Here is a 16,016-nt window from a genome sequence, read left to right as displayed (position 1 = left end):
TTTGGATTGCAACAGCTGGGGAACTGCTATGGTAGCTATTGGATAAAGACCAAGGATGCTGATAAAGATCTGCTAAGCACCAAAAAAATTCACATATATAGAGCTTTCTGTTCTCAAATGTCATACAATTTAGGTGGAAAACACTGAGCTAACAGTCATCATCTGGGGATTATGTAATTAAAACTATATGTATACAGTCCACATCTATATGTACAAGCAATGTTGACTCCAACATTATATTTTTTGGACATTACATGTAGACAAGTTATTAGTCTTAATTTTGAAGTTGTAAATTATATTTATACCACTATACTCCAAACTTCATACACTCATCATCTGTATAGTGATTGGCACTGTGTTTTCCAGTGTTGGACAAGAAGCATGGTGAAGAAAAGAATAATTACATTATGCTTTAGGATAATATCACCATGATGTATGTTTAGTTGGCTTCTAATTTTTAAACTGTCATTTAATTTACCTTGAGCCTCAATTTTGTTTTTCATAAAATAATGACATTATAATCATCTCAAAGTTTGGGGAGAATTGAATAAGACAATGTATTTTGCATACTGACTGATGTGTGGTGTGTTTTGTTCATAGGTGACAGCATTGTGACTTGTGACCCCACTTTGCAAGAATAGAAATATTGTCATGGATCAACTATGCTTGTTAAGTGTGGAAGAACAAAAAACAGAACTGAAGAAAAGCTCAAAAGAAACCCAACAAATAGAGGATAAAGATGCAGAGGTAGTCTTCGTTGGGGTAATTTCAAAGGCAAAACCAGTCATTTCCAAAATTTTGAACAGAGTCACCCCAGGTTCATACTCAAGGAGAAAAATGTTCAACCACTTTCAGAAAGATACCACACACAAATCACAGCCTACACATTATATGTTCCCAACGTCAGAAACAACTTGTCAATCTGAATTAATATCAGCAAGTGGTCCTATTATTACTGAGCCTTTGTCTGAAACCGGTTATAAAAATGATTCACCACAAGCCATGCCCATTAGGTCCTCAGAGTTTTATCCCATGGTTGCATTCACAAGTTCATGGCATCATCCAGTAACAGCAACATTTTCAGTAAGAGGTGTAAATGAAAGTCCTCATGTGGCAAAGCGCCAGTGTTCCACTTCTGAAGAAAGTAGCATCAATCCCAAAAGGCCAAAACTTAATGACAGACACAGAGAAAGATGTTCTTCAGCTTTGCCTCCTCCAGGCAATTTTTATAAAGTGAATCCTCAGCAAAGTTCACCTTTAAATAGTGTTCCTGCCTGTCTAAACCTTGTTCAGAGTGAGTCACCAACAGCTTTTCCAAAAGATAGTGTCCACTTCAAGCCAATCAGTTTAAATCTTGATAGAACAAATGTATTGGCAAAAACAGACATTTCAAACCATACAATACAAAACAAGAACTTTGATCCCAAGAAAGGAAATCTGACCCTGTTAGTTAATGACTTTAATTATGGACGTTATGAGGAGTATGGGCGGCCACAGCCGAAGACCCGCACAATTTTTAAATGCTCTAGATGTCATCAGGTTCTAATAAATGTGATGTTTATGAGGCACATGAGGTACCATTTGGAATTTGAAAAGCAGAGTGGTAACAAGTTGGTAAAGGGCACCATCTGACGGCAATTGCCACCAGAAATTCCCCCAAGCCCTTCCAGCTACAGTGTCACATTGACAGAGTGCATACTACCAAAGAGCCTTATTCTCCCTGTAAAATCTGTGAATTGCCATTTGAAACAGATCAAGCTCTCTTACAAAACATAAAGGATGATCATAATCTTGGAGAGATGCTCTATGTGTACCAGGTTTGCAAATATAGGTCATCAGTCTTTGCTGATGTACTAACACATTTGAGAAAGTGCCATGCAAATACAAATAATCTGCTCTGTCTCAAAAATTTCAAAACTGTATGTGCATGTATGTGTCATTATAGGGGCATTGAGAAAAGTAGGTTTACCTGTTTTCAAAATGTAGGCTACAGTTTCTGACTTTCAAGGGGAAAATACAGCACAAGACCCTGTGTCACCAAATATTTAAGAAGCCTAAGCAACTAGGATTGCCTCCTGAGACCTAAGTAGTTATTCAAGTGTCCCTGGGTCCTTTTCAGCCAGGATCAAGGACAGCATCATCTATCACTGTGAACACATCTGACATTGAACCATCTCCCTTAGCTCTAAAAGAAAAATTTCAGAATAACCCAGGGCTTCTATTTTTGATAAGCTAAAAGCCAGTATTTCAGCCTAAAGCAAAACCACATGAAATTAAAGATAACAATTACATACTATCCAGTAGCACCAAAATTATTTCTTTTGGGGACTAACTGATTATGGCTTCAGCCCAGGAGGAGTAGTTGTATTTGTTATTATTATTGACTTTAGTGTTTACCAGCTATTTAAACATACTAAATCTCTGACATCAGAGTTTTTTGAAATGTTGTTATAATTGTTGTATACAGAAAGTCTGTTATTTGCAGACTATTACATGTGGTTTGGATCAGTGCAGTTAAAATTATTTTTAAAGTTAAAAAATTAATTTCCTACATATGCTTACTTGATGGGTAGACACCCTCACTCAGTTTCATCTGATTTTTAGTTATCTTTATACTATACTGCCACTTTATGCTGTCACTTTTGTTGGCAGTGCCAATGTTTGAACTCAGGGCTCTGTGATAGCTATGCTTGTTTGCATGGCCAGTGCTCTATTGTTTGAGACACACTTCCAGTGCTATATTATTTATTTATTTCACTGTTTTCTTCTGGAAATAGAGTCATGTGAACTTTTCTGTACTGTTGTCCTTATCTTACCTTCTTGAGAATTACAAAAGTGAATCACTGATATCCCCACATTTTTATTTGCATCATTTCTTTCAACTGGTTTATTTCAAAAAGTTCATATATGTATACAATATATCTTAATGAGACTTGCCCTCTCCATCAGTCTCCCTTATACCCTACCCACTTCCATGAAAAAGTTCTCCAAGCTTCATTGTTCCATTTTCACACATGTATATTTCACACAAAATACCTCAAGTATTTTATCCATATTCATCCTCCTTAAAGCTCTTTGTTTACCCTCTCCACTCCCACTAGTGCATCCATCCCAGACAGGACTTATTTTACATTCTCAACATTTTTTTTAGTGTATGCTGTTTACTGTGGTATATCATACCACATGCTATATAGAATTTAATCAGATTGATTCCACTTTCTCCATTTGCTCTACCCACCATTATCAACAGCTTTCAGTATTTTGCTATCTTTATTTACAGATGCCATATATTTTAGTATTCACCCTCTAGAATTCTTTTCAATCTTCTGATCCTCTTGAATTGTACCATAATTACAAACATTAAACACACAAATTTAAATGATTCCATTTGTTTATATGTTTCTCATTAAGATATGGCATTCATATAATGAACAAAAATTGCTTTAATTTTGCCCCTCTGAAGCTCACTGAATTTGATTAACATAATGATCTCCAGTTATATTTCCCTTAAAATGAGGAAAATTTATTCTTTATGATATCAATTGTGAATATATACCACATTTTCTTGATTCACTCATCAGTGGTAGGAAACCTAGGCTATTTCCATAGCTTATTGTTAGTATTGCTGCAGTGAACATGGTTGTGTATGTAACTCTATTGCGTCTTGATGTAGAATATTTAGATCTATGCCCAAGAGTGATATTGCTGGATATTATGGTGTTACATTTTTTAGGTTTTCAGTTGAGTCTTTCAGGAGCTTCTGTTTTTGTATTGATAGTACTATACAATTGTATTGATAGTACTATATAATTTTAAGCACTGTTATTTTATTTTGTTGATACATACATTGAATATCTAGATTACTGTTTTAAAAGCCTTGTGAAGTTTCTTGTGTACTTGCTGTCATGTCAGAAATTTTTATTAATGTTGCTAAAATTATGAGTAAAACAACAATTACAGTAAAAATGTTTTGCGAAAAAGGTGTTTTTTATATTCTTTCCATCAATAAAATGTTTTAATTTAATTTTTATTTAGTGTCCCTGCCAGTTGTGTTCATTTTGTCTTATTTATGTATTTGTCCAGAAATTATGATTGCCACTTATAGATATAAAGAAGTTAATGGTGCCAGGCGCTGGTGGCTCATGCCTGTAATCCTAGCTACTCAGGAGGCTGAGATCTGAGGATCACGGTTCAAAGCCAGCCCGGGCAGGAAAGACTGTGAGACTCCTATCTCCAATAAACCACCAGAAAACCGGAAGTGGCGCTGTAGCTCCAGTGGTAGAGTGCTCACCTTGAGCTGAAGAGCTGAAGGACAGCACCCAGGACCAGAGTTCAAGCCCCACGACCGACAAAAAAAAAAAAAAGAAGTTAATGGTCTTCTTATTACTTTTAATGAGAAATTATTTGCTTTTTAAAGTGAATATATTGCTTAAAGAGTTTCTATGTTCAGAGTCCTTAAGGAGACTTGTTTAATTTTATTGGATATTGTGTAACTTAAGATGGTGATTTACTTTTTACCAACTCAAGATTTTGTTTGGATACATTCAGAGGTATCCTATTAGAAATCTTCTTTCTTAAACATGGCATTGATGTGTTTGTCTATAATCTCCTAACTGAGGAAGCTGAGAAAGGAGGATGGTGAATCTGATGCCAACTGAGCTACATACGTAGTGAGACCAAGATTCAAAAACCCAAAAAGGATAAAATAAAACAAAAAAAACCCTTTAAACCCTTTCCTTTATGTAAAAATAGTGTACTTGGACTAGAATACTATTTTCATGACTTAGAGTTTGATTTTATTTCTATTTATAGTATTTAAGTAAATTTTTTCTTCCTCAGATTTGTCAAAATTTTATTAATGTTTTAGAAAATATTTAAACTATCTTTAAGTAGTTGTGCAAAGGAAGTGCCATATGACAATGCAGTTTATAGATACAATTGATCTTGATCAGTGTCACCCCTTCAACATTTTCACCACCACCCCTTGACCTATCCCTTCCATTTTCTTAGTGATGTGGTATGTATAGTGAATTCTTGACTGCATTCTTCCTCATTTCTCTCCTTCATTTGTCTTCCCCTCTCCCCGGTTCCACCCCTGCTCTTGGAAGTACCATTTCCTAGTGTTAATTTTGTTGGGCTTAGATCTAGCCTTTCTACAAGATTATATTATTTGAGTTCTCCAAAAAGTTTATTATACATTAGTTAACTCATTTGTAACCACTTGTATACAACCCAGTGAATTTCTTATAAATTTATAGGTATATTCTATCTAATTCAAATGAGGGAAACTATGAAACCTTTGTTACTCTGGGTCTGGCCTACTTCACTTGACATAACTTTTTCTGAGTCCATTTCCTTATGGATGGTACAGTATCATTTTTTAAATAGGTGAGTAAAATTCCATTGTGTGTGTATACCATATTTTCCTGATCCATTTGTCCGTTGAAGGGCATCTGAACTGATTCTATATCTTGGCTGTGGTGACTAGTGCTGCAATGAACATGGTTGTGCTGATGGCTTTACTTCAACCTTGTTGACTTTTTATTGGATAAATGCCCAGCAATGGGTTGGTAGGGTAGTTCTGTGTTTGTTTATTTGTCAGTTATGGGACTTGAACTCTGGGCCTGGGCACTGTCCCTGGGCTCTTCATCTCAAGAGGAGAGCTCTACCACTTGAGATGCAGTGCCACTTCCTGCTTTTTGGTGGTTAATTGGAGATAAGAGTCTCATAGATGTTACTGCCCAGGCTGGCTTTGAACCATGATCTTCAGTTCTCAGATTTCTGGGAAGCTAGGATTATAGGTGTGAGCCACCAGCACACAGCTATGTTTAGTTTTTTTTTTTTTTTTTTTTTGAGGAACCTCCATACTGCTTTCCAGAGTGGTTGAACGAGCTTACATTCCCACTAACAGTTGTATTGGAGTTCCTGTTTGGCTACATTCTTATCAACATTTGCTGTTTGTTTTCTTGATGATGGCCATGCTAACTGGAATGATGAAATCTTGTTTTGATTTGCATTTCTTTTATAACCACAAATGTTGAGAATTTCTTCATGTATCTTTTGATTATTTTTACTTCTTCTGAAAAGTCTCTCTTTAAATCATTAGCCCACTTATTAATTGGGTTGTTGTTTCTTTGAGACCTTAATTTTCGAGGATTTAATTTTTTGAGCTCTATGCTCTAGATATTAGGCCCTTGTCTGATTGATAGCTGGAATAAATCTCCCATTTTGTAAGCTTTCTATTTAGCTTGTTAGGTATGTTCTTTGCCATGCCAATCCCACTTATCAATTCTTCCTTTTATTTGTTATGTTTTTGAATTTTTACTTAGAAAGTTTTAACCTGTGCCCAGGAGCCCTAGTATTTCCCTTAACCTGTAAAAGTTTCATGTTTTCTAGTCTTACATTGAGATCTTTTATCCATTTTGAATTGATGCTGCATAATATGAGGATGTAGTTTCAGTTTTCTGCACATGGATATCCAGTTTTGCCAGCCCCATTTGTTGAAGAGACTGTCTTCCAGCTTGTATTTTTGGCTCCCTTATTGAATGGCTATATGTCTGGGTTCATTTCTGGGTCTTCTATTTTGTTCCACTGATCCTCAGACCTATTTTATTGTGCTAGTACCAGGCTGTTTTCATTACTATGGCTTTGTAATAGAGTTTTAAGTTTGGTATTATTATTCCTCCATCACTATTTGCCTGCTAAGGATTGTTCTTGCTATTGGGGGCCTTTTGTTATTCCATATGAATTTTAGGATTGCTTTTGCTATCGCATTAAAGAATGCTGTTAGTCTCTTGCATTGATTTTGTAAATGGTTTTGGGTAGTTTTGTCCTTTTTATGATGTTAATTCTTCCAACCCAGGAGCATGAAAGTTCTTAAATTTCCTTAAATCTCAATTTCCTTTTTCCAAATTGTAACATTTTCAACTATAGAGGTCCTTTGAACTTTTGGTGAAGTTAATTTTCAGGGTTTTGGTTTTGTTTTGTTTTTTAGGTAATTGCAAGTGGAGTTGCTTTCCTGATTTTAGTCTCAATCTTCTCGATGTTGGCATACAGAAAAGCTACTGATTTTTGTGGGTTGATTTTATACTCTGCTACTTTGCCAAAGTTTTAGATCAGCTCTAGTCACTTGGGTTGAGGTCCATTAAGTACAGGATCATGTCATCTGCAAGAAGTGATAGGTTTACTTCTTCCCTCCCTATTTGGATTCCTTTTTTATTTTTCTCTTGCCTTACTGCTCTTTTACTAGGAATTCCATTACTATATTGAAGAGGAGTAGAGAGAGTGGACATCCTTGTCTTAAAGTTTTTTTTTCCTAGAATCACCCTTTGATTTATTATCCCAACTAATTTTATATTGTTCTCTACTTTGTCTTTATTTACTACACACATCATTTTTGATGGTGCCAGCATTTGAGCTAAGGGTCGGGTGATAGCTGGACTTATTGAGGGCTGGTTTTTTTTTTTTTATTACTTAAGCCATACCTCTAACTCTACCTTTTTTTTTTTTTTTTTTTTTACTGGTTCTTTTGCAGGTGCGGTATTGTAGAATGTTATGATCCTGAAAGCATTAAACTGTGATGCTCCTGAATAGCTAGTATTTCAAGCCTGAGCACTCAGTCCTGGCTTTCTCATATTTTTATTAGCATTAATTAATTGTACAAGGGAGTTTCACTCTGATGTGTCTGTCTATGCATACAATGTACCTTGATAGGACTTGTCCCTTCTGTCATCTCCCTTTGCCTCTGGTATCCTTCCCAAATCAAGATGAACAAGTTTATTGTTCCATGTTCACACATGTGTCTAAAACACTGTGAACATATTCCCATTCCTTCAACCTTTCTGTTCACTCTCCACCCTCCCACTAGTGCTCACACCCTTGAAATGACCTGTTTTATATTTCTATCAGTTCATATTTTGAGTGTATGCTAATTGCTCAAAGGGATTTCAGGGAGGTATTTCATACAAGTGTATACAGAATTTTATCAGATCAATACCTTCCTTACTTTGTTTCCCCATCTCCAGCAACACATGTTATTCAATGGTTTTCAGTGACCATTCTCAGATGCTGTGTATTTCAGTATTGTTCACCGTCTGACAATCTCTTTTTCTCTCCTAATCACCTATTACATTCCTACAACTACTAACACACATACACACACAATCCTGTTTATGAGTGTTTATTTTTTACAACTCACATTTACATGTAAGAGAAAACATGCCCTTCTGAATCAAGCTTAATTTGCCTAGCATAATGATCTACAGGTCCATCCATTTCCTTCAAACACAAATTTCATTTTTCTTCATGGCTTTTTTTTCTTTTAGTGCTGGTCTTGGAGGCTGTCCTTAAGCTTTTTTGCTCAAGGCTGGTTCACTACCATTTGAAGCACAGCTCTGTTTCCAGCTTTTTGTTCATTAATTAGAGATAAGAGTCTCAAGACTTTCCTGCCTGGGCTAGCTTTGAAGCCCGATCCTCATATCTCAGTTTCCTGGATTATTGTCATATAATAACTGCTTGTAAATTTCCTGTTGATTTGCTACTTGTTCTTAAACAGAAAATTTACTAATGTTGACAAAATTGTAAGTGAAACAGTAGTAATATAATAAAAGATTTTTGCACCAAAATATTTTATATTGTATTTCTATCAATGTTTTATATTTTATTTTTATTTCATTGTTTAGTGTCCTTGTCAGTTGTGTGTATAAAATAATGTGTATGATGAAATTAAAGGGCTCTTTATGCTTAGTTTTAATGAGATATTATTTACCATTAAAGGAATATATGGATTAAAGAGCTCATATGCCAGTTTTTAGAATACTAAGAGATTTTTTTCATTTTACTATTTTATAACATTTATTAAAATTCCCATTTACTTTGTCTTTATTAACCTAAGGTTTGATAGGCTACATTCACAAGGCTCCCATTAGAAATCTTCCTTTCATAAATCTATTACGGGGTTGTAGTCTTAAAGTGGGAAATCAGGCAGGAAATACTAAGTTTGAGGCCAAATTGGGCTGCATAGTGAGATCTTGTTTCAACACACATACACACAGAGCCCTTTTTTACAGAAAAGTAGTCCACTTGGGTTAGAGTGTTATTTTTCATTACTCAGAATAGTTTTATTCTCATGTACAGAATTAAAGGGTTCTATTTTTCTCTTTCTCTAAATTTCTCACAATTTTACCAGTGTTTTGATATTCCTTTTCCATTTATCAGTCTTTGATTTGATTCAATAGACTAGTTAATTTTATTTTGTCTATACTCATTATACACCTACTGTTTACCATTGTTTGATCTTTAATTGTTAAAAGTTTATTATTTCAACCGGGTGCTGGTGGCTCATGCCTAGCTACACAGTAGGCTGACATCTGAGGATCATGGTTCAGAGCCAGCCGGGGCAGGAACATCCGTAAGATGCTTATCTCCAATTAACCACTACAAAACAGGAAGTAGCACTGTGGCTCAAGTGGTAGAGTGCTAGCCTTGAGCTGAAGAGCTCAGGGATAGCGCCCAGGGCCAGCGTTCAATCCCACTACCAACAAAAACAACAACAAAAAGTTTATTATTTATTTTTTAATTTTTTAAATTTTAATATTTTTATTATCTTTAAGTAGTTGTACAAAGAAGTTCCCATTCTACAAAATAGTACATGAGTACAAAGTGTCTGACAACATTGTCACCAATCTCCCTTAATCCATCCCTTCTCTCACTTTTTTTCTTTGAGAGTAGGTGATTACAGAAATTTCACATATTTCACAATATTGTGGAATAGTGATACATAGAGTCACAATCACATTTTAACTTTCACAAGCCAAATTGTCATTATGGTCTATACAGTTTGTGAATTCTAGGAGCTTTGACAATACTAATTATTTTTTCCATATCAGGTGATGTTTACATTTCTTTCCTTTTGCTTATGTAGGCTGTTCCAACTTATTCTGTTCCTTTTCCTGTCTTCCCTTTCTTGTGTGCATATATTTACCATATGTATGGTCAAGAACATGGAGTCATTTAGCAATGATATGACAAAATGGGTGGCTGTCCTATGTTTCTAGAGTCCTGTTACTTTGCCATATCTTCTTGTATTTTGGCTTTAGCATCCACATATCAGGGAAACCATGTGCCATTTGTTCATGGCTTACTTCACTCAAAATAATCTGCTCTAGTTTTATCCATTTCCCTGCCAATGCCATTATTTTGTCCTTTCTAATGGCTGCATAATATTCCATTGTATATAGGCACCACAATATTGGATCCAGTTATCAGTAGTGGGGCATCTGGGGGGTGTTTCCATATCCTGGCTATTGTGAAAAGTGCTGCAATAAACATGGAGGTGCATATGTCTTTGTATACTGATTCCTGTTACTCAGGGTAGATGCCTAGGAGTGGTATGGCTGGGTCCTAGGGGAGGTCTATATTTAGCTTTGAGGTATCTCCAGACTGTTTTCCAAAGTGGTTATGTTAGTATACATTCCCACCAGCAATGCAGTATGGTTCCTCTTTGTCCGCATCCCCTCCAGCATTTGTTGTTGGTTGACTTTAGGATGTGGGCCATTCTGACTGGGGTAAGGTGGTATCTCATGATTGTCTTTTTTTTAAATTTTTTAAAAAATTTTTTATTGTGAAAATACTGTACAGAGGGGTTACAATTACATGGGCAAGATAATGAGTTCATTTCTTATCAAGCATTGTATCCTCCTCCTTTGTTTCCCCTTCCCATCCCTTCCCATCCTCCCCCCTCACCCCCCTCAGGATTGTCTTTATTTGCATTTCCTTTACAGCCAGGGATGATGAACATTTCCTCATGTGTTTCTTTGTGATTTTTATCTCTTCTTCTGAGAAGTCTCTCTTTAGTTCCCTTGCTCATTTCATGATTGGTTTGTTAGATTTGTGAGGGGTTAGTTTCTTGAGTTCTCTGTCTTTATGAGAAAGTTTCCTTTGCTTCAAGTCTTTGTCTACCTCTGTTTACAGCTTTGCATGAATGCTAAATATTTTGAAGGATATTTTTTATTTTAATGGCTTTGTGTGTATGCATGCTTGCATGTATATGTGTATGTGTGTCCATTTGGGGGCTTGGACTTAGTGTCTGAGTACTCTCCCTGCACTTTTTTGCTCAAGAGTAGTACTCTACCACTTGAGTCATAGCTTCATTTCTGGCTTTTTGGTTATTGATGGAGATGAGTCTCATGGACTTTACTTCCCAGGTTGGCATCAAACAGATATCCTCAGATCTCTGCCTCCTGAGTAGTGAGGATTATAGGTGTGAGACACTGGTGCTTGCCTAATTATATTGTCACAATATCTATGTAGTTTGAAGATTCTGCATATATATGTGTTGCCAGTTATGAGGAGCCAAAGCCTAAAGCATGTGTGTCACTTATGGAAATAAACCTGTCTTCAGGTATAACAGTATTATATTTATAACTCTTGATAATATACTCTGATTTCTGCTCTTTTATTCAGCTTATTCAAAATTATTTTAATTATGAATATTCCATTTCTTTTAACTAGAATTTAGTACACTTTCTTTACAAATAGAGAAATACTGCTATACATTTGATAGGAATTATGTTTTTATAATATATAAACATATGACATAATTAAACACTTTAAATACTTCAGTTTAAGGAATGATGACCTCCTTTCTATGTTGAATCTTGGAATTTATAATGTAATACAATTGTTCATGTATTTAGATCTTTTGCATTTGGTTACTCTTTTCAGCATTATAAAGATCTTAGGGAATAATATTTGTATATATTTTCTTGTCTTTCTATTATTTTTTAGTTTGCTTTTACATTTCTACTGCTTATTTACTGTGATTATGTCAGACCAGGGCCCAATGCAAGGCAGCCAGGGGCCAAGCACATGCCACCCACCACTCTATGGGAAGTAGATGCCAGACTGGGACAAAGAAGGTGCCAGCCTGGGATATGAGCGAAGACAATCTCCTGACCTGTCAGAGCCTGCCCACTCTGAGGCCTCCACCTGTACCAATCCAGGACTTGGGCAGGAATAACTTCCCATTAAAGCTTAGTGGGAAACTACCCCTTCCCACCAGGGCTCAGTGAGATTTGAGTGTTTGAATTCTGCTCCCAGACCCCCTAGAAATAGACGACAGTACAGGACTCAGACCTGATTCCCCAGTATGACTGGTGGGAAACCACCTACCCCAAACATACAGCTGGACTAATACACTATACACTAGCTGCTGTGGACACATAATGGGAACATGCCACTGGCCCTAAACCTAAACCAGCAGACTGCCCCACACATCACAGACCCCCAACAATTGGCAAAGATACATTATAGTATCTGCACCACCCAGAGCTGAAGATTTGCAAAAACAAAGTCTGACAGAGATCCATCCAGTAAATCACACTCCAATACTACACTTCACCACAACTTGAATTACCCTGACAATCTGTGAACCAAAATGCACAAATCACATTGAGAAACTACAAAGTTATGAACAATCAAGAAAACAAACCAAATCGAAAAGCCAACAACAATCCAAGGAAGGACCCTAGTGCAAGTGAAGGAGGACAAAAGATCAAAGAAATTATGGGAGAATTGGACTAGAAAATGAAAGGGAATATCCAAAAACACATACTGGAATGCAAGGAAAAAATGACAAAGAACATATAGGTCACCCAAAAAGATACAGAGAGAAAAACAGAAACACTACACAGCTCATTGAAAGACAAAATTAACACCATGAGAAGTGACCTCAACAACTTGGAAGCATAAGTTAAATTTCCCTATTGCAAATCACAGTGGAAAGTCTAAGCAACATAATAAGAGAAACAGAATATCAGGATTTGAGGATAAAACAGGAATTAGAACAAAAATTAGAAAAATTAGAAAAAAAATCAAAGGGATGGAAAATACACTCAACTACCAAAGGGAAATCCAAGAATTGGCAAACTCAGCCAAAAGATAAAATTTATGTATAAGCAGGACTGATAAAGAGCAAGAATCCAAAACTAAAGGCATTAAAAAAAAACTATAGAGTAAGAGAATTTCCCCAATCATAAGAGATAAAATCTCGCTCACCTGTCAGAGGCATACAAGACCCCCAGTAGACAGGGCAGACATACTTCTAGACACATAATAATGAAAACTTTGGGCTTAGAAAACAAGAATATTTTTGGCCAGTCCTGGAGCTTGAACTCAGGGCCCGGGTACTTACTGTCCTTGAGCTGCTTTTGCTCAAGGCTAGCACTCTACCACTTGAGCCACAGTGTCCCTTCTGGCTTTTTCTGTGTATGTGGTACTGAGGAATGGAAACCAGGGCTTCATGCATGTTAGGTAAGCACTCTACCACTAAGCCACATCTCCATCCCAGAAAATAAGAATTTAATTATAAATAAAACAAAATCAAAGAAGAAACTTTAGTATAATGAAAAGATCAGTATCACTGCAGATATCTCAAACTCTCAAGAAAAGCCTGGAGTAGTATCATTCAAGTCCTGAAGATCAACAACTTCCAACCCAAACTGGTGTACTCAAAAAAGCTATCATTTATATTTGATGGTGAAACTAAGACCTTGCATGACAAACAAAAATTAAAGGAATTCTTGAACACTACACCAGAATTACAAAAAATAATAAAGGGAAGCACACAATCTGAAGAAAACAAAGTCAAGGAAACACAGACAAAAACCAGAAGACTAGTAAGCACTGAAAGAGGAAAGAATAAAAATACAGGAAATCAAGAAAATGGCAGGAAAAATGACACATCTCTCAATAACCTTAAACATTAATGGACTCAATTCGCCAATCAAAAGAAGTAGAGTATCAGATTGGATCAATAAAGAAGATGCATCTGTATGTTGTCTCCAAGAGACATACCTCACAGTCAAGATAAAAGCAAACTAAAGATTTTCCATAAATATGAACTCTGCAAGAAGGCAAGAGTAGCTATACTTGTATCTAATAAAATAGTTTTAAATAAAATCAGTATGCAGAGACAAGGAAGGCTATTACATATTAATAAAAGTAATGACTCATGAAGAGGAAATCACAGTAGTCAATATCTATGCACTGAACAATGGAGCACCTAAATATGTTAAACAAAAACATTTGAACTTACAGAACAAGATAAACCCAAAAACAATAATAGTGGGAGATTTTAATACTTCACCCTCACCAAAAGACAAGTCAACCAAACAAATATAAACAAAGAAGCCTGAAATAAATGCCACCATACCCAAATGGACTTAACAGATACCCAAAGAGCATTCCACCCAACAACGACCCAATTCACATTCTTAGCAGCCCATGGAACATTCTCAAAAATTGATCATATTTTAGTACAAAGAACCTAAGCAAATACAAGAACACCCTATCTGGCCACAATGGAATCAAACTAGTTCTCAACAACAAAATATATTGCAGAAAAACTCAAATACATGTAGACTGTATAATATACTACTGACTAACACCTGGATCACCAAAGAAAATCAGAAATTAGAAAGTTCCTACAATTAGATGAAAACACATCACAACCTCTGAGATACAGCAAAACCAGTGCTGAGGGACAACTTAATAGCCCTAAGCACACACATAAAGAAACATTCAAATAAATAACCTCGTAATGTAACTAAAACTGCTAGAAAAACATGAACAAACCACCCCAAGCTTCTAGATGGAGAGAAAGAAATAGCAAACACTAGGGCAGAAATTAATGCAAAAGACTAATATATATATATATATATATATATATATATATATACATATATATATACATATACACACACACACACACAATGACACAAAAAGCTGTTTTGTTTAAAACAAAATTGATAGGCTAGTGAGATTGATGAAGAAAAGAGATTCAAACCAATAAAAATCAGAGAGATGCCACAGGAAACATTACAACAAGCATCCAAGAAAGGCATGGGGAATGTGGCTTAGTGGTAGAGTACTTGCTTAGCACGCATAAAACCCTGGGGTTCCATTCCTCAGTACCATGTAAACAGAAAAAGCTAGAAGTGGTGCTGTGGCTCAAGTGCTAACCTTGAGCAACAGAAGCTCAGGGCCAGTGCCCATGCCAAGTTCAAGCCCCAGGCTGGCAAACAAAAAACAACCAAATATTCAAGAATTCCAAACAATTATAAAGGACTACTTTAAAACCCTATACTAAAAAAAGAAGGAAAAAATCTAGCAGGAATGTACAGAAATCTAGAGACATACAAACTGCCTAACTAAACCAAGAAGATATATTAGTTAAAGAGGTCACCAACAGGCAATGAGATAAAGGAAGTAATCAGAAGTCTCCCTACAGGGAAAAGACCAGGCCTAGATGGATTCCCCACTCAATTCTGTAAGACTTTTAAAGGTCAACTAATACCAATACTACTCAAGCTTTTCTGTGAAATAGAAACAGAGGTAGCAATTCCAAACTCTTTCTATTAAGCCAATATCACACTCATCGCTAAGCCAGGTAAGGATCCAACCAAAAAATGAGACCTACAAATTTCTTTTTTTGGGGGGGGGGAATCCGGTCGTGGGGCCTGAACTCTGGGCCTGGGCGCTGTCTCTCAGCTCTTCAGCTCAAGTCTAGCGCTCTACCATTTGAGCCACAGCGCCACTTCTGGCTTTTTTCTTTTTGCTTATGTGGTGCTAAGGAATTGAACCCAGGGCCTCACGCATGCAAGGCAAGTGCTCTACCACTGAGCCACCTTCCCAGCCCTAAACAAATTTCTCTTATGAACACAAATATAAGGCTCTTCAATGAAATACAACAAAATCCAGAAACAACTTTTTAAAAAATCATTATGAGCAAGTAGGCTTCATCCTTGGTTTAATATATGCAAATCAATAAATATAATTCACCATATCAAAAGAACCAAAGACAAGAACAATAGTCATCTCAGTAGATACAGAAAACGCTTTTGAAAAAAATATAACATCCGGCTGGGGGGGACCAAGATGGCGACGGGGCAGTAGGGAAACGCCACAGCTCTCTCCAACCAAAAAGAGAGTTCGAGTTCCAACGCTTAATCTCCCCA

The 16,016-nt window shown here is 36.2% G+C and overlaps 1 protein-coding gene across 1 annotated transcript; it reads left to right on the top strand.

Annotated features, from left to right (window-relative positions):
• Positions 1–610: 610 nt before the first annotated feature.
• Positions 611–4,028, top strand: LOC105998872 (zinc finger protein 280B-like). The gene is given in 3 exon segments (XM_013033710.1): positions 611–1,611; positions 1,614–1,973; positions 1,976–4,028. Coding segments are annotated over 3 exon segments (1,431 nt in total). The 5' UTR covers positions 611–651; the 3' UTR covers positions 2,087–4,028.
• The last annotated feature ends 11,988 nt before the right edge of the window (positions 4,029–16,016 follow it).

The sequence above is a fragment of the Dipodomys ordii genome, unplaced genomic scaffold, assembly GCF_000151885.1.
Source record: "Dipodomys ordii isolate 6190 unplaced genomic scaffold, Dord_2.0 Scaffold176, whole genome shotgun sequence".
Taxonomy (NCBI): Eukaryota; Metazoa; Chordata; class Mammalia; order Rodentia; family Heteromyidae; genus Dipodomys; species Dipodomys ordii.
This window is presented reverse-complemented; position numbering and strand designations above follow the sequence as displayed.